This window comes from Salvelinus namaycush, chromosome 5, assembly GCF_016432855.1.
Source record: "Salvelinus namaycush isolate Seneca chromosome 5, SaNama_1.0, whole genome shotgun sequence".
Taxonomy (NCBI): Eukaryota; Metazoa; Chordata; class Actinopteri; order Salmoniformes; family Salmonidae; genus Salvelinus; species Salvelinus namaycush.
The window spans coordinates 6,045,511-6,065,469 of NC_052311.1; the positions used below are offsets into that span (position 1 = coordinate 6,045,511).

The following is a 19,959-nucleotide window of genomic DNA, read 5'->3' on the forward strand; positions in this document are numbered from 1 at the left end:
AGCCTGCATGACGCTGCAAATGTCCCTGCTGATTGGCCTAGCTTAGCTCCTCTCCCTCCTGACAGCTGATTGGCCTGGCTTAGCTCCTCTCCCTCCTGACAGCGGTAAATGCTTTGGTGTCTAGGATAATATCCTGCTGCCTCTGTAGAGGAGCTCTGAGTAAGTCACTGCCTGTGTCCTAAATGACACCCTATTCCCATAGGCTCTGGTGAAACGTAGTGCGCTATGTAAGGAATAGGGTGCCATTTGGTACACAGCCACTGCCTTCCTCAGCGCTCCTCTACAGAGTATATGACACCATGTTAAAGGCAGGTTTTTTTGGAGGCAACATTCAGCTCATGGAGCATTGAGCATAGAGGAGTTATTGACCTAGAATCTCTACCACAATACAGACACACAGCCCCTCCAGCTCTGCTCTTCCACTAGTCTCATGTGGAGATCCACTATCCAGCGAGTCAGAGAGGAGTAGTTTAACCGTGGGACAGCTATAGAGATCAGCCTGTCGTCATGTGTGTGTGCTGCAGAACTTTCCATCTGCTCCTAAGTGTGATAACAAGCATAATCACCTATCCCCTTTCCCAGAATTCTCAGGGACTCATGCATGCTCAGTGTCAGACACCAGGGTTAGGATCGACCTACTGCTTTGTAAAAACGGTGTAATCAAGCTGGGGATAATATGCAGAGGCATGTGTGTTCAGAAGGCATTAAAGCAAGTGAATGAATAAGCTTTAACATGTTGAATATTGCATTAAAATGTTGTGTTTTTTTGCAACGGAACAATATAGCACATGAATAATCACAGCGGATGCTCAGCCTGCAGTAGCAGCCAATGTGTGGTGTTCAATGTAGGCCTACATTCCATGAGACTTTTGAAAAAAACATGCAGGGCTTATCCACTTGTCCTTCAGACAAGGAGGTGACTGAAAATGTTGTGTTGGTTTGATGCAAGAAACAAAATATAATTATTCCCATACATTACTACAGAGAATCAGACAAATTATGCTACCCTCTGCCTATTGGCTACTCGTCTGAAAATACAACACTCCACCTTTAAAACAGAAAAAAAAGCTCTTTACCTGACTAGTTTTTCAAAGACGGCTATAAATACGTTTTGTGCTCTTGTAGGAAGCAACCACTCCCCCATTTCCGACTAGAAATTAGCTATAATTGGGCTAATAACCCACTAACTAGCAAAAAGATATGAACAAAATGTACACACGTGGCTATATGAAACTCTCACTTTGATCTCAAAACAAGCGCATCTTCTCACAACCGCTCATACTGTATAGCCTTAACATTGTCCAGTTCGAAGTGAATGGCACAGATTCATACGTGGAAATGGTCTATTTGCATACAGTATAAGGATAATGCAGGTCTGATTGGATATGGCGCACCGGTCTGGTAGAGTATGGGTCGTGCCTGGTCAATGTAATAGAATCCTACTCCGATGCTCTCTGTTTCGGGATGTTACATTGAAAGTGGTTTAACACTGCGTTGATTCGATCACAATTCCCACAGTAGAGGGAAACGTCGATAGTGTTAACTAATGGGGGAAAACTGTAGAAAGTTGAGTGAACCTCCATCTCGTGCTTCTCTGCTCTGGCTGATATTAATTCTGCACTGCAGTCCTGCACACGAGCAGTTTTACAGGGAGCATTGTTTGGGTAGCATTTCAATAATTAACAAATTATGGCTATCTGGGGTGTTGTGAGTGTAGTGAGTGTGCCAATATGCAATGATTGTGTGCAAATGGGAGAATGATTGCACCTCTTTTCCTTTCAACAGCAGCACCCAATCTAATTTGCCCGTGAAAATTTTAAGAACATTTTAAGTACTGTAGCCTTATGTTTTGAAACAAAAATAACCACAAATTCAGGATAAGCTTAAATGTTCAGTGGAACCACATGGACCTTAGTTAATGTGATTGTAGAGTATTTAGTAGCTAGAGTAAATACTAATAAATGACTATAAAGGGCCAGAGCCTTCCTGGTCTCCAATGCAACATAATCTGGTTACATCAGAATGTCACATGGACCCTGCTACAGTTCTGTCTGTCGCCAGAGGGAAACTGAATAGATCAATATGGAGAAATAGAGGGAAACTGAATCGTTCAATAGAGAGAAGGGGGAATAGTGGGAAACTGAATCATTCAATAGGGAGAAGGGGAAATAGAGGGAAACTGAATCATTCAATAGGGAGAAGGGGAAATAGTGGGAAACTGAATAGATCAATATGGAGAAATAGAGGGAAACTGAATCGTTCAATAGGGAGAAGGGGAAATAGTGGGAAACTGAATCATTCAATAGGGAGAAGGGGAAATAGTGGGAAACTGAATAGCTCAATAGGGAGAAGGGGAAATAGTGGGAAACTGAATAGCTCAATAAGGAGAAGGGGAAATAGTGGGAAACTGAATAGCTCAATAAGGAGAAGGGGAAATAGAGGGAAACTGAATAGCTCAATATGGAGAAATAGAGGGAAACTGAATCGTTCAATAGGGAGAATGTAACGGCGGCCTTCCCTCTCTTCACTAGAAGAGGGGGTGAAACAGGGATCGGACCAACACGCAGCGTAGCCAGTGCTCAACATGTTTAATTAACAAAACTTCTGTGAACACTAAACAAATACAAAATAACAAAAGTGGCAAACCGATACAGACCTATCTGGTGCAGACCACAAACACAGAGACAGGAAACAACCACCCACAATCCCCAACACAAAACAAGCCACCTATATATGATTCTCAATCAGGGACAACGATTGACAGCTGTCTCTGATTGAGAACCATATTAGGCTGGACACAGAAACAGACAAACTAGACACACAACATAGAATTCCCACCCAGCTCACGTCCTGACCAACACTAAACAAGCAAAACACATAAGAACTATGGTCAGGACGTGACAGTACCCCCCTCCCCCCCCCCCCCGAGGTGCGGACTCCGAACGCACCCCTAAAACTCAAGGGGAGGGTCTGGGTGGGCATCTGTCCGCGGTGGCGGCGCCGGCGGTGGACGAGGACACCACTCCACCACTGTCTTTGTCCCCCTCCTTAGCGTCCTTTGAGTGGCGACCCTCGCCCCCGACCTTGGCCTAGGAATCCTCCCCAAGGCCCCCACATGATTTAGGAGACAGCTCAGGACAGAGAGGTAGCTCAGGACAGAGAGGTAGCTCAGGACAGAGAGGTAGCTCAGGACAGAGAGGTAGCTCAGGACAGAGAGGTAGCTCAGGACAGAGAGGTGGCTCAGGACAGAGAGGCGGCTCAGGACAGAGAGGCGGCTCAGGACAGAGAGGCGGCTCAGGACAGAGAGGCGGCTCAGGACAGAGAGGCGGCTCATGACTGGAGGGCGGCTCATGACTGGAGGGCGGCTCATGACTGGCGGGCGGCTCATGACTGGCGGGCGGCTCATGACTGGCGGGCGGCTCATGACTGGCGGGCGGCTCATGACTGGCGGGCGGCTCATGACTGGCGGGCGGCTCTGGCGGCTCCTGACTGGCTGGCGGCTCTGGCGGCTCCTGACTGGCTGGCGGCTCTGGCGGCTCCTGACTGGCTGGCGGCTCTGGCGGCTCCTGACTGGCTGGCGGCTCTGGCGGCTCCTGACTGGCTGGCGGCTCTGGCGGCTCCTGACTGGCTGGCGGCTCTGGCGGCTCCTGACTGGCTGGCGGCTCTGGCGGCTCCTGACTGGCTGGCGGCTCTGGCGGCTCCTGACTGGCTGGCGGCTCTGGCGGCTCCTGACTGGCTGGCGGCTCTGGCGGCTCCTGACTGGCTAGCGGCTCTGGCGGCTCCTGACTGGCTGGCGGCTCTGGCGGCTCCTGACTGGCTGGCGGCTCTGGCGGCTCCTGACTGACTGGCTGGCGGCTCTGGCGGCTCCTGACTGACTGGCTGGCGGCTCTGGCGGCTCCTGACTGGCTGGCGGCTCTGGCGGCTCCTGACTGGCTGGCGGCTCTGGCGGCTCCTGACTGACGAACGGCTCAGACGGCGCTGGGCAGACGGATGGCTCAGATGGCGCTGGGCAGACGGATGGCTCAGACGGCGCTGGGCAGACGGATGGCTCAGACGGCGCTGGGCAGACGGATGGCTCAGACGGCGCTGGGCAGACGGATGGCTCAGACGGCGCTGGGCAGACGGATGGCTCAGACGGCGCTGGGCAGGCAGGCAGCTCAGACGGCGCTGGGCAGACGAGCAGTGCAGGCGGCGTTGAGCAGACGAGCAGTGCAGGCGGCGTTGGACAGACGACCGACTCTGACCTGCTGAGGCGCACAGTAGGCCTGGTGCGTGGTGCCGGAACTGGTGGTACCGGACTGGAGACACGCACCTCAAGGCTAGTGCGGGGAGCAGGAACAGGGCACACTGGACTCTCGATGCGCACTATAGGCCTGGTGCGTGGTGCCGGAACTGGTGGTAGCGGACTGAGGGCACGCACCTCAGGGCGAGTGCGGGGAGAAGGAACAGTGCGTACAGGGCTCTGGAGACGCACAGGAGGCTTGGTGCGTGTTGCCGGAACTGGAGGTACTGGGCTGGAGACACGCACCACAGGGAGAGTGCGTGGAGGAGGAACAGGGCTCTGGAGACGCACAGGAAGCCTAGTGCGTGGTGTAGGCACTGATGGTACTGGGCTGGGGCGGGAAGGTGGCGCCGGATATACCGGACCGTGCAGGCGTACTGGCTCCCTTGAGCACTGAGCCTGCCCAACCTTACCTGGTTGAATGCTCCCCGTAGCCCGACCAATGTGGGGAGGTGGAATAACCCGCACTGGGCTGTGTAGGCGAACCGGCGAACCAAGTGCCATGCGTAAGGCTGGTGCCATGTACACCGGCCCGAGGAGACGTACTGGAGGCCAGATATGTTGAGCCGGCTTCATGGCACTTGGCTCAATGCTCAATTTAGCCCGGCCAGTGCGGGGAGGTGGAATAACCCGCACCGGGCTATGCACACGTACAGGAGACACCGTGCGCTCTTCCGCATAACACGGTGTCTGCCCGTACTCCCGCTCTCCACGGTAAGCATGGGAAGTGGGCGCAGGTCTCCTACCTGACTTCGCCACACTATCCTTTAGCCCCCCCCCCCCAATAAATTTTTGGGGTTTCTTCACGGGCTTCTTACCGCGTCGTCGTGCTAACCTCATTCGCCGGTATCCCTCTGCACATTGCTCCATCGAATCCCAGGCGGGCTCCGGCACTCTCCCTGGGTCAACCGACCACCTGTCTATTTCCTCCCAAGTGGTGTAACCCAGATCCGGCTCCTGCTGCCGAGCTAGCTCCTCGAAACGCCGCCTCTCTGCTTTTGCTGCCTCCAGCTCTGCTTTGGGGCGGCGATACTCCTCTGGCTCTGCCCAGGGTCCTTTTCCGTCCAGCTCGTCCTCCCATGTCCATTTCTCCTGGTCCCGCTGCTGCTGCTGCTGCCGCTGCTGCCCGTTGCTACGCTGCTTGGTCCGAGATTGGTGGGTGGTTCTGTAACGGCGGCCTTCCCTCTCTTCACTAGAAGAGGGGGTGAAACAGGGATTGGACCAACACGCAGCGTAGCCAGTGCTCAACATGTTTAATTAACAAAACTACTGTGAACACTAAACAAATACAAAATAACAAAAGTGGTAAACCGATACAGACCTATCTGGTGCAGACCACAAACACAGAGACAGGAAACAACCACCCACAATCCCCAACACAAAACAAGCCAGCTATATATGATTCTCAATCAGGGACAACGATTGACAGCTGTCTCTGATTGAGAACCATATTAGGCTGGACACAGAAACAGACAAACTAGACACACAACATAGAATTCCCACCCAGCTCACGTCCTGACCAACACTAAACAAGCAAAACACATAAGAACTATGGTCAGGACGTGACAGAGAAGGGGAAATAGTGGGAAACTGAATCGTTCAATAGGGAGAAGGGGAAATAGTGGGAAACTGAATAGCTCAATAGGGAGAAGGGGAAATAGTGGGAAACTGAATAGCTCAATAGGGAGAAGGGGAAATAGAGGGAAACTGAATAGCTCAATAGGGAGAAGGGGAAATAGAGGGAAACTGAATAGATCAAAGGGGAAATATAGAAACACAATAGACATATTGTCCCCCATTCAGTCATTCATTCATTATTTAAAATAGGAGTCAAACCGTACCATAAAACAATAAAACTAACTGTAATGTAATGTTTTTTGTATTCCAGTTTCCCAAATGGTGATCGAGGAGGTGAGCGTTCTGCAGACGCAGCTGGAGATAGAAAAATCCTGCAGAGAAAATGCTGAGGCCCTTGCCACCAAGGTAAGAGACTGATACTGCTTGACTTAGTAGTTGAGGCCCTTGCCACCAAGGTAAGAGACTGATACTGCTTGACTTAGTAGTTGCGGCCCTTGCCACCAAGGTAAGAGACTGATACTGCTTGACTTAGTAGTTGAGGCCCTTGCCACCAAGGTAAGAGACTGACACTGCTTGACTTAGTAGTTGAGGCCCTTGCCACCAAGGTAAGAGACTGATACTGCTTGACTTAGTAGTTGAGGCCCTTGCCACCAAGGTAAGAGACTGATACTGCTTGACTTAGTAGTTGCGGCCCTTGCCACCAAGGTAAGAGACTGATACTGCTTGACTTAGTAGTTGAGGCCCTTGCCACCAAGGTAAGAGACTGACACTGCTTGACTTAGTAGTTGAGGCCCTTGCCACCAAGGTAAGAGACTGACACTGCGAGGTGGTTAAATGGATCTAGACTAGAGATCATTAGAATGTTGGTTATTTGTATAGGCTTGTGTGCATAATGTTTATTTCCATAAGCCTCTGATGTTTTACAATATCACAAACAATCAACATGCCAAATCAGTGTATTTTGATGTGTGCTATCGACCTCTGTTATCAGCTTTATATCATTTGTCTTTATCACATATAATCCAGTGTGTGTTGTTTGTCCCCCAGTTGAACAGTGAGAACAGGAAGCTGAAGTATCTGAGCCTGTCGTCTCGACCCTGTCTGGATGAGATGCTACCTAGTATCACAGACTGCATGCCTCTGGAAGAGGAGACGGACACACAGGACACCAGCCCTGACCCGTACAGCCAGTACCAACAGCAGGTTAAAGGTACCTACCAGACCCGTACACAGACAGTACCAGGTACCTACCAGACCCGTACACAGACAGTACCAGGTAGCTACCAGACCCGTACACAGACAGTACCAGGTACCTATCAGACCCATACATAGACAGTACCAGGTAGCTACCAGACCCGTACACAGACAGACACACAGGCCTGACCCGTACAGCTAGTACCAACAGCAGGTCAACGCTATATCAGATCCTTTGTCTTGATTAGTCTTGACAGGGTAATGGACTGACTGCAATGAAATTATGTTGTGCCTTTACAGCATGTTAGGATTCACCTGGAAATAATGGTATTTCCAGTAACAAGATAAACCATGTTAAAATGTCAGAGTAATAGAGCTATATGTTAGAATCTTAGTAGTGAAGAGATGTCAGAGTAATAGAGCTATATGCTAGAATCTTAGTAGTGAAGAGATGTCATCACGTAGTGTCACCCAGGAACCTCTTTCTTCCCCTCCAGAGCTGCAGGAGACAGTGAGCAGTCTGCTGGAGGAGAAAAAGAGACTTGCCTGTCAGCTTCAGGAGCAGCAGAGACAGATTGAAGAGCTATCCATCCTGGTGGGTACTACCAACTACCAGGCCTGGTAATCAATACCTCTCACAGGAGGTCTGTCTCAGACAAGCACAGAACTTTTCTCTGTCTGTTTGGGGTGGGATTCTGAGGGCTGGTGAGAGGACTTGTATTCTATTATATGAGCGTGAATGCAGAATATCTCTGTTCAGATAGTCTCATCTTTTTTCCCAGTGCATTCGTGTTATGAGAATTTCGTTATCAATGTTCATAAACTTCAATTAATCTACTCAGTCTGCAACCCAGAGTTTGTAAGATTCTGGTTGAATGAAACAGACGAGAGTCCCAGCTTACAATAGTCAAAATGTTTATTCACGAGAGTACTCCAGTCCATTATACAAAAACATCCATTTTATACTTGCTCCTTACTTACGCACATACTTTCACACAAACAGTAGATATCCTACGCACATACATACACACAAACAGTAGGTGAGTTTTATCCTTCTCCATAGTTCTCACCACTGTGTATCACTACCCAGCCGACAGTTCCATTCCCCCGAGATTAGGGAAAAGAGAAGTACACACTGGGTAGTGAAGTACTCCCTGTCCTATCATAAATTTCTCAGAGTTCTAGCCAGGTCGGTTCAAACACAGTTTAATTGTTCTCGGTATTTTCTTAGGGCACACACATACACACACATTTATCTCACTCCCAGTCCAACCTAGTTGGATTTATGTTTAATACTTGAATTATTCCTTCTACATGCTACATAAACTATAATCCCTAATGGTTAAGTTTCAGGGTAGAATTATTTAATCATTATCTCTAAACGTGTACATTATTTTATCAATCCACCCTTAATGACTAAATAATACACACTGATACATCAAACACTATATGGAAACATAAATGTTATACAAGAATAAACCAAACCAATACATGTATTTACATTCGATACTCATCAATGACTGTCCTACATCCAATTATGACCCTTCTTATCAGGATTTTCATCATAATCTTCATTAAAAAACAGTCTAAATATTAAAAATGGTCTCGTTAAACATGGGCTCCTCGTGGTTAAAAGAAAAGGAGCCATCTCCTAGGCCTGAAAGCCTGTATTCGTCATCCCACTGGTCGGAGCTCGGAATCGGTCCATATTTCACCATCTGTTGCGTCATCTCTCTAGAGTCCTGGTGATCAAACCTCTCACACATGGGACCAAACAACATCCACACAGAACCAACACACTCATACAGGTGAAAGTTGCCCACAACACAGTGATTATGACATTTTTCCATTTCCCAAACATACTATCAAACCAATTGGTTAGAGAATTATCCACCCCAGAGTTCTCTGCTAATTCGTGGGCTAATGTGGTTAAACCAGCCAGGGCCTTGGTCACTGATCCGTCTGGAGCTGTGTTATTAAAAAATAAACGTACAGCAATGAACCCCAATCATTCTACATACCCCGCCCTTTTCTGCCAATAACATATCGAGAGTCAGTCTATTTTACCAGGTCATGAGGGAGGTGGAGGATAATTGGTCAGAGAACCCCTCCCCAGATTTTCACGAATCTCTGTTGATTATAATAGATGTCATTAATCCAATCCACATTTTTATTTATTGTCAATCACCAAAATAATGTACGTTTTCCACATTTTGTTATGTTACAGCCTTATTCTAAAATGGATTAAATAGTTTTTTCCCCCTCACAATACCCCATAATGACAAAGCAAAAACATGTTTGTAGAAATGTTTACTAATTTATAAAGAATACAAAACTGAAATATGACATTTACATAAGTATTCAGACCCTTTACTCAGTACTTTGTTGAAGCACCTTCAGCATTACAGCTTCGAGTCTTCTCAGGTATGACACTACAAGCTTGGCACACCAGTATTTTAGTTTCTCCCATTCTTCTCTGCAGATCCCCTCAAGCTCTGTCAGGTTGGATGGGGAGCGTCGCTGCACAGCTGTTTTTAGGTCTGTCTGGCCACTCTACCATAAAGAACTGATTGGTAGAGTGCTGCAGAGATGGTTGACCTTCTGGAAGGTTCTCCCATCTCCACAGAGAAACTCTAGACCTCTGTCAGAGTGATCACCTCCCTGACCAAGGCCCTTCTCCCCCGATTGCTCAGTTTGGCCGGGCGGCCAGCTCTAGGAAGAGTCTTGGTTGTTCCAAACTTCTACCATTTAAGAATGATGGAGGCCACTGTGTTCTTGGGGACCTTCAATGCTGCAGAAATGTTTTGGTACCCTTCCCCAGATCTGTTCCTCGACACAATCCTGTCTCCGGGCTCTATGAACAATTCCTTTGACCTCATGGCTTGGTTTTTGCTCTGACATACACTGTCAACTGTGGGACCTGATATAGACACTTGTGTGCCTTTCCACATCATGTCCAATTTACATTTACATTTAAGTCATTTAGCAGACGCTTATCCAGAGCGACTTACAAATTGGAAAGTTCATACATATTCATCCTGGTCCCCCCGTGGGAATTGAACCCTGGTCCCCCCGTGGGAATTGAACCCACAACCCTGGCGTTGCAAGCGCCATGCTCTACCAACTGAGCCACACGGGTCCAATCAATTGAATTTACCACAGGTGGACTCCAATCATGTTGTGGAAACATCTCAAGGATGATCAATGGAAACAGGATGCACCTGAACCAAATTTCGAGTCTCATAGCAAAGGGTCTGAATACTTTTGGAAACAAACTATTTATGTTTTTTAATTTTAATAAATGTGCAAAAATCTCTAAAAAACATTTTTTTCTTTGTCATTATGGGGGTATTGTGTTTAGATGTATGAGAAAAAAAAGATTTTAGAATAAGGCTGTAACGTAACAAAATTTGAAATAAGTCAAGGGTTCTGAATACTTTCCCAAATGCACTGAGTATACAGTATATTATATTCTCAGTCATGTTGACGCACCATAGACCTTGATTGTTCATGTTTTACCAGCCTTTCTGCTCTGTTTGAAATGTTTCTGTAGGCTGAGAAGGAGCAAGCTGAAATGAAGGAGCTTCACAAAACCACAGAGCAGCAAAGCAAGACCATCAAGAGGTTCAATAGAGGTGAGTGACATGATACTCCCATCTCACCATCCTTACTCAACTGTCAAGGCTACTGCTACACAATCTTCCTATTCCCTTCAGAGACATCATCGTGGTAGAGACATCATCGTGGTAGAGAGACATCATCATGGTAGAGAGACATCATCGTGGTAGAGAGACATCATCGTGGTAGAGAGACATCATCATGGTAGAGAGACATCATCATGGTAGAGACATCATCATGGTAGAGACATCATCGTGGTAGAGACATCATCGTGGTAGAGACATCATCATGGTAGAGACATCATCGTGGTAGAGACATCATCATGGTAGAGACATCATCATGGTAGAGAGACATCATCATGGTAGAGAGACATCATCGTGGTAGAGAGACATCATCATGGTAGAGAGACATCATCGTGGTAGAGAGACATCATCATGGTAGAGAGACATCATCGTGGTAGAGACATCATCATGGTAGAGAGACATCATCATGGTAGAGAGACATCATCATGGTAGAGAGACATCATCATGGTAGAGAGACATCATCATGGTAGAGAGACATCATCATGGTAGAGAGACATCATCATGGTAGAGAGACATCATCATGGTAGAGAGACATCATCGTGGTAGAGAGACATCATCATGGTAGAGAGACATCATTGTGGTAGAGAGACATCATCGTGGTAGAGAGACATCATCGTGGTAGAGAGACATCATCGTGGTAGAGAGACATCATCGTGGTAGAGACATCATCGTGGTAGAGACATCATCATGGTAGAGAGACATCATCGTGGTAGAGAGACATCATCGTGGTAGAGACATCATCATGGTAGAGAGACATCATCATGGTAGAGAGACATCATTGTGGTAGAGAGACATCATCGTGGTAGAGAGACATCATTGTGGTAGAGAGACATCATCGTGGTAGAGAGACATCATCGTGGTAGAGAGACATCATCGTGGTAGAGAGACATCATCGTGGTAGAGACATCATCGTGGTAGAGACATCATCATGGTAGAGAGACATCATCATGGTAGAGAGACATCATCGTGGTAGAGACATCATCATGGTAGAGAGACATCATCATGGTAGAGAGACATCATCGTGGTAGAGACATCATCGTGGTAGAGACATCATCATGGTAGAGAGACATCATCATGGTAGAGAGACATCATCGTGGTAGAGACATCATCGTGGTAGAGACATCATCATGGTAGAGAGACATCATCATGGTAGAGAGACATCATCATGGTAGAGAGACATCATCGTGGTAGAGACATCATCGTGGTAGAGACATCATCATGGTAGAGAGACATCATCATGGTAGAGAGACATCATCATGGTAGAGAGACATCATCGTGGTAGAGAGACATCATCATGGTAGAGAGACATCATCGTGGTAGAGACATCATCATGGTAGAGAGACATCATCGTGGTAGAGACATCATCGTGGTAGAGAGACATCATCATGGTAGAGAGACATCATCATGGTAGAGAGACATCATCATGGTAGAGAGACATCATCGTGGTAGAGACATCATCGTGGTAGAGACATCATCGTGGTAGAGAGACATCATCATGGTAGAGAGACATCATCATGGTAGAGAGACATCATCGTGGTAGAGAGACATCATCGTGGTAGAGAGACATCATCATGGTAGAGAGACATCATCATGGTAGAGAGACATCATCATGGTAGAGAGACATCATCATGGTAGAGAGACATCATCGTGGTAGAGAGACATCATCATGGTAGAGAGACATCATCATGGTAGAGAGACATCATCATGGTAGAGAGACATCATCATGGTAGAGAGACATCATCATGGTAGAGAGACATCATCATGGTAGAGAGACATCATCATGGTAGAGAGACATCATCATGGTAGAGAGACATCATCATGGTAGAGAGACATCATCATGGTAGAGAGACATCATCATGGTAGAGAGACATCATCGTGGTAGAGAGACATCATCATGGTAGAGAGACATCATCATGGTAGAGAGACATCATCGTGGTAGAGAGACATCATCATGGTAGAGAGACATCATCATGGTAGAGACATCATCATGGTAGAGACATCATCATGGTAGAGAGACATCATCATGGTAGAGAGACATCATCGTGGTAGAGAGACATCATCATGGTAGAGACATCATCATGGTAGAGAGACATCATCATGGTAGAGAGACATCATCGTGGTAGAGAGACATCATCATGGTAGAGAGACATCATCGTGGTAGAGAGACATCATCATGGTAGAGAGACATCATCATGGTAGAGAGACATCATCATGGTAGAGAGACATCATCATGGTAGAGAGACATCATCATGGTAGAGAGACATCATCATGGTAGAGAGACATCATCATGGTAGAGAGACATCATCATGGTAGAGAGACATCATCATGGTAGAGACATCATCGTGGTAGAGAGACATCATCATGGTAGAGACATCATCATGGTAGAGAGACATCATCATGGTAGAGAGACATCATCGTGGTAGAGACATCATCGTGGTAGAGACATCATCATGGTAGAGAGACATCATCATGGTAGAGAGACATCATCATGGTAGAGACATCATCGTGGTAGAGAGACATCATCATGGTAGAGACATCATCATGGTAGAGAGACATCATCATGGTAGAGAGACATCATCGTGGTAGAGACATCATCGTGGTAGAGACATCATCATGGTAGAGAGACATCATCATGGTAGAGAGACATCATCATGGTAGAGAGACATCATCGTGGTAGAGAGACAGTGGTCTGTAAACAGGTTCAGGCTTTATGCGCTAGATAATTCAATTAGACCCATCCTTCTCAAGTGCCTGTGTTTTAGTGTTTTACTGTTGTTATGCCTCAATTCCCCTCTCTCTCTCTCTCTCTCTCTCTCTCTCTCTCTCTCTCTCTCTCTCTCTTCTCTCTCCCTGTCTCTCTGTCTCTCTCTGTCTTTCTCTCTGTCTCTCTGTCTCTCTGTCTCTCTCTCTCTCTCTCTCTCTCTCTCTCTCTCTCTCTCTCTCTTCAGTGTCTGTGATGGCTACTACAGAGTATGAGGAGATGAAGGAGCAGCTGGATTTGGAGCAGAGCCTGAGGGTGAAGGCTGAGACCTACGCCCACGAGGTAGACAGACAGACAGACAGACAGACAGACAGACAGACAGACAGACAGACAGACAGACAGACAGACAGACAGACAGACAGACAGACAGACAGACAGACAGACAGACAGACAGACAGACAGACAGACAGACAGGCTAGTCTGAGGAGCAGTAGTAGTCCTAGTCTGGGGACTGAGGAACAGCAGCAATACTAGTCCTAGTCTGGGGACTGAGCAGCAGCACTAGTCCTAGTCTGGGGATTGAGCAGCAGTACTAGTCCTAGTCTGGGGACTGAGCAGCAGTACGAGTCCTAGTCTGGGGACTGAGCAGCAGTACGAGTCCTAGTCTGGGGACTGAGCAGCAGTATTAGTCCTAGTCTGGGGACTGACAGCAGCACGAGTCCTAGTCTGGGGAATGCTGGCTGTGGTGTACTGTTATCTGTTACGCTGCTTGGCCTGAGGCTGGAGAGGGAGAGGGGGTTCTCTGGAGAATGCTGGCTGTGGTGTACTGTTATCTGTTACGCTGCTTGGCCTGAGGCTGGAGAGGGAGAGGGGGTTCTCTGGAGAATGCTGGCTGTGGTGTACTGTTATCTGTTACGCTGCTTGGCCTGAGGCTGGAGAGGGAGAGGGGGTTCTCTGGAGAATGCTGGCTGTGGTGTACTGTTATCTGTTACGCTGCTTGGCCTGAGGCTGGAGAGGTTAGAGGGGGTTCTCTGGAGAATGCTGGCTGTGGTGTACTGTTATCTGTTACGCTGCTTGGCCTGAGGCTGGAGAGGGAGAGGGGGTTCTCTGGAGAATGCTGGCTGTGGTGTACTGTTATCTGTTACGCTGCTTGGCCTGAGGCTGGAGAGGGAGAGGGGGTTCTCTGGAGAATGCTGGCTGTGGTGTACTGTTATCTGTTACGCTGCTTGGCCTGAGGCTGGAGAGGGAGAGGGGGTTCTCTGGAGAAGGCTGGCTGTGGTTGTTGTAGACCATTTAGATAAAAACAACGCCTGCTTACTACCTGCTTCATGCTACAGTCTAACTCTTCCATATCCTGCTTCATGCTACAGTCTAATGCTTCCATATCCTGCTTCATGCTACAGTCTAATGCTTCCATATCCTGCTTCATGCTACAGTCTAATGCCTCCATATCCTGCTTCATGCTACAGTCTAATGCTTCCATATCCTGCTTCATGCTACAGTCTAATGGCTCCATATCCTGCTTCATGCTACAGTCTAATGCTTCCATATCCTGCTTCATGCTACAGTCTAATGCTTCTATATCCTGCTTCATGCTACAGTCTAATGCTTCTATATCCTGCTTCATGCTACAGTCTAATGCTTCCATATCCTGCTTCATGCTACAGTCTAATGCTTCCATATCCTGCTTCATGCTACAGTCTAATGCTTCCATATCCTGCTTCATGCTACAGTCTAATGCCTCCATATCCTGCTTCATGCTACAGTCTAATGCTTCCATATCCTGCTTCATGCTACAGTCTAATGCTTCCATATCCTGCTTCATGCTACAGTCTAATGCCTCCATATCCTGCTTCATGCTACAGTCTAATGCCTCCATATCCTGCTTCATGCTACAGTCTAATGCCTCCATATCCTGCTTCATGCTACAGTCTAATGCTTCCATATCCTGCTTCATGCTACAGTCTAATGCTTCCATATCCTGCTTCATGCTACAGTCTAATGGCTCCATATCTTGCTTCATGCTACAGTCTAATGTTTCTATATCCTGCTTCATGCTACAGTCTAATGCTTCCATATCCTGCTTCATGCTACAGTCTAATGCCTCCATATCCTGCTTCATGCTACAGTCTAATGCCTCCATATCCTGCTTCATGCTACAGTCTAATGCCTCCATATCCTGCTTCATGCTACAGTCTAATGCTTCCCTATCCTGCTTCATGCTACAGTCTAATGCCTCCATATCCTGCTTCATGCTACAGTCTAATGCTTCCATATCCTGCTTCATGCTACAGTCTAATGCTTACATATCCTGCTTCATGCTACAGTCTAATGCCTCCATATCCTTCTTCATGCTACAGTCTAATGCTTCCATATCCTGCTTCATGCTACAGTCTAATGCTTCCATATCCTGCTTCATGCTACAGTCTAATGCTTACATATCCTGCTTCATGCTACAGTCTAATGCTTCCATATCTGGAGAACCTGGGTCTCTTTTCTTTTAAAACACCCTCTCACTCCCTCCTCTACCTTTCTCCTGTTCTCTTTCCCTCCTCCCCTCCCCTCCTTCCTTCCCTCCTCCCCTCCTTCTCTCTCCTCCTCCAGATGTTGGTGAAGCAGAAAGAGGCTAACAGACAGAGTATGATCCTGCTGCAGAACGCTGACCCCAGCCTGCAGCTGATCATGGCTCTGGAGGACGTGGCTAATGTTACCAAGACTCTGGAGCAGGAGAGACTGCTGCATCACCAGAAGGTAGGTAAAGCTGCAGAGCTTTGTTCTAAAATGCCCATCCTCGGCAAGGGAGAGGAGAGGATGTGTTGTCAGAAGAACAAGGAGGATACAACAGAAGGGCTTCGGTGAAATCAATACGTGTTTAATCACAAATCTTCTCTTCCACAGCACTTCAACATGTTCTTGGTCAACATGCCAGGTGTTGTAGAGTGAACATTAACACACACTCTTATATGGTCTCACCTTGTGGTGCTTGGAATTTAAAACTCTGAAGGTCTTTAGAGACCAAAACGTAGAGTTTCAACAAGTTAAAAAAACAGAATTGCTCATCTTTATCACATAATGAGTAGTTATTTCGGGTGAAAAAAGATTTATAGATCAGTGATTATGCACAGTCCAACTAAAATATAGTCAATCTGGATCTCAAACACACTGGTTGTCTCCATTCATATCCATGTAGGTGAAGGCTCTGGAGGCTGAGCTACAGGAGTACTCTCTGAAACAGCAGATAGCCGAGCTGCAGAGCCAGCTGGAACTGATGGAGGAGGAGAAGAGAGAGACAGAGGGATGTCTGCAGGAGGTAGAGAAGAAGAACCGTGACCTAGAGAAAAGAGGTGAGGAGGACACCTACGGGCTGTCAATCACATCACACTGTGGGTAACCACAGCTTTTATTCCTGTAGCTTTGTGAAAGAATACGTCTCCAGCAGTACCAGTGGAATAGATCGTTGTCCATCTTCTCCTGTTAAAAGACTGGTGACCCAGGCTTCATCTAACACATCTGTCTTTTATGTCTTTAGTGCAAGAGCTGCTGCAGGTCCAGAAGAGCACGGAGCCCTCACCAGGCCCTAAACCAGGGATCACCCCACCCCCCGCCCCTGTTCCCCAGCCCCCTCCACCCCCACCACCACCCCCTCCCCCTCCTCCACCCCCTCCCCCATCGCGATGCAACCCCCTCAGGTAAGACAATAGTCTGTTATTATGTTGTGTACAGGCTTGCATGGGAGAAATTAATGCTCTAACCACCGATCTGTCTAATCATACTTTAATTTACACTCTTCATTCAATAGCTCACTGATTGCAATCATGAGGAAATCATCCAAGGGTTCAAAGGGGGGATCCCCTAAGTTAGAGCAAGCTCCTGGTACGTTTGAAATCACTTAGAATCAAATCTGCACCTGTCAGAATAATATAGAATTTCAAGAATATGATTGAAATAATCCTTCATAATTGAGGAATTTCTTATTTTAAAATCACACATCTTTACAATATTGTCCATGTAACCCTCTGTCTCTCTCCTTGTCCTGTAGAAGGAGGTGCAGAAGGAGGTACAGATGTTAAAGTGAAGGCAGTCAATGAGATGATGGAGAGGATTAAACATGGAGTGGTTCTGAGGCCTGTCAAGGGAGGAGACACTAAGGTGAAGAGGTCAACAGTTCATGTTTTGTTTAAATAATTGTCTTGGAAAAGTGTGGAAATATAGACTCAAACTGATTCCTCCCTTATTTTTACAACCATGTCATGTTTTCTAATCAACTGACTGTCTCCAACCATGTCATGTTTTCTAATCAACTGACTGTCTCCAACCATGTCATGTTTTCTAATCAACTGACTGTCTCCCCAAAGAGAGTTGTCGTAAAAGTGAGTATATTGACTTTTACATCAATTTTGTGACAGTGAAGTCTCTCTGGATCCTAAAATCACCAACAAAAAAACTGACATGCTAAACCCCATATCACAGGGATAATCCACATCATATGGTACTAGAGTGAAATGGATTATAGCAGTTCTGTTATTAATCTCTTACTAAAACCAGTCTTCAGTTTGTCTTTTGGAATGGGCTCTTTCTCCTTGTGGAACATTGCCCATGGATTACCTCACAGTGTAGACTGACAGACACCACATGGCTGTAGCTTTCATTTCATTTATTTTATATTGATTGACACCATCACCATGACAACTTACAGGCTCCGAGGAGAAAAATCTATAAAATGGCCTCCAGCTTTACCTCTATTCTCCCTAATATAGACCAGCTATGTAATAAAAGCTAACACCAGCTGCCAGGCCCGATGTGTAAGCACAAAAGAAAATATGTGTTATGTCCTGTTTATTAACTTAGTTGATGGATTAATACCATTCTCTCAACCCCTAGAAACCTTCAGTAATGGAAGAAAAGCTGCCACAGGAGAGTGCCATGGAAGAACTGAAAGGCATTCTGGTATGAAGTGTTTTTATTTTATTAGCCTTATTATAAAAGCTCATATATGCTTTTAAGAAGTGATGGAACATATATGTTATATAATTATACCTGTTACCAACTGTAAAGCATGTTGTCTGTATTTCTGGACCCAACCCCCTTCGATGTGTAGAACGAATGTGGGTGGGGCCAGGTGCAAATGTAAAAAAAATAAGGGTGCAAATTTTTAAAAATCACAAAAGCTCTGACGAAGGCCGTGTGGCCGATACGTAAGCTTATTAAATATCGGTGATACTATCAAGAGCAGTGTGCGGTTTCCTTTTTCCTTCATCTTGTATTTCTGGACCCACCAGGAGACAGTGAAGAAGAGTCCCAGTCGGGGGTCTCAGGAGTCGGTCCCGTCCCCCCCAGGGAAGAGCCCTGTCAGCAGCGAGCTGGAGGTCATCCTCAGGAGGAGACGTAAACAGGCCTGTGACTCTGGAGGAGGTAGCAAAACCATTTATCTGTTTGGCTTTCTTCATTCTCCTAAAATGGGTATCAGTAGAGTCTCCTCAGAGGAGGACCATCCTCCTCAGTGAATTTCATAAAAATCTAAATAGTGAAACAAAGATAAAACTATACAAAATATATTCATGTCACCAAGGAACTGATTAAAACACACTGTTTTGCAAAGAATGTCTACAGTAGCCTCAACAGCACTCTGTAGGGTAGCACCATGGTGTAGCCGGAGGACAGCTAGCTTCCGTCCTCCTCTGGTTACATTGACTTCAATAAAAAATCTAGGAGGCTCGTGGTTCTCACCCCCTTCCATAGACGTACACAGTAATTAGGACAACTTCCGGAGGACGTACTCCAACCTATAGGAGCTCTTGCAGCATGAACTGACATGTTGTCCACCCAATCAAAGGATCAGAGAATTAATTTAGTACTGAAAGCATAAGATACAGCTAACTAGCACTGCAGTGCATAAAATGTGGTGACTAGTTGACTCAGAGAGAGAGAAAGACAACAGTTTTGAACAAATTAATTCCTTCCAAAAATTAAGGAGCAAGAGAGAGAGCTAGCTATATTTCGAAGTATATTTTTTTCACTTTCACTTACTTAGCTAGCATCGAATGCAGCTAGCTAGTTTAGCCTACTCAAACACCCATCTCAAACAGAGAGGGATGCTATGTTAGCTAGCTGGCTATCTAACACTGGAACTATTCCAAGTCAAGGTAAGCTTTTGATTTCATTAATTTATTGCCACCGGGGCCCCCCGGTGTATCTGCTAAACTGCTTGCTGCTGACTGTACACTGTACTGCATGATTGTAGCGGGTTTACTAACGTGTTAGTTCTAGTAGCTATGGTGACTATGACGTGACAACCATGTAGGCTGTGTGTAGCGGTTAGCGGTCATGATATGAAGTTTTGTCTTGGAAAGTTTTTTTTGCCTGGTCACAGACAGCTTATGTGTTGTGCACCGAAGTCCACAAGCGAAGGGAATAGGTGAGAGGAGGAGAGCGCGTAGATAGTTGCGAGAAGGAATTATGTATACAATGAGCAAACTGATCATGCTGTTATTATGTGGGTTGCT

The 19,959-nt window shown here is 46.5% G+C and overlaps 1 protein-coding gene across 1 annotated transcript in view; it reads left to right on the plus strand.

Annotated features, from left to right (window-relative positions):
- Positions 1 to 19,959, plus strand: part of LOC120046910 (shootin-1-like) — a 29,976-nt gene that overhangs the window by 6,936 nt on the left and 3,081 nt on the right. Inside the window, exons 3-14 of the mRNA XM_038992462.1 lie at positions 6,171 to 6,265; positions 6,908 to 7,070; positions 7,552 to 7,649; positions 10,608 to 10,689; positions 13,704 to 13,798; positions 16,061 to 16,207; positions 16,647 to 16,800; positions 16,986 to 17,145; positions 17,256 to 17,329; positions 17,502 to 17,626; positions 18,338 to 18,403; positions 18,736 to 18,868. Coding sequence (XP_038848390.1) covers positions 6,171 to 6,265; positions 6,908 to 7,070; positions 7,552 to 7,649; positions 10,608 to 10,689; positions 13,704 to 13,798; positions 16,061 to 16,207; positions 16,647 to 16,800; positions 16,986 to 17,145; positions 17,256 to 17,329; positions 17,502 to 17,626; positions 18,338 to 18,403; positions 18,736 to 18,868 — 1,392 coding nt within the window. The remainder of the gene's footprint in view (positions 1 to 6,170; positions 6,266 to 6,907; positions 7,071 to 7,551; positions 7,650 to 10,607; positions 10,690 to 13,703; positions 13,799 to 16,060; positions 16,208 to 16,646; positions 16,801 to 16,985; positions 17,146 to 17,255; positions 17,330 to 17,501; positions 17,627 to 18,337; positions 18,404 to 18,735; positions 18,869 to 19,959) is intronic.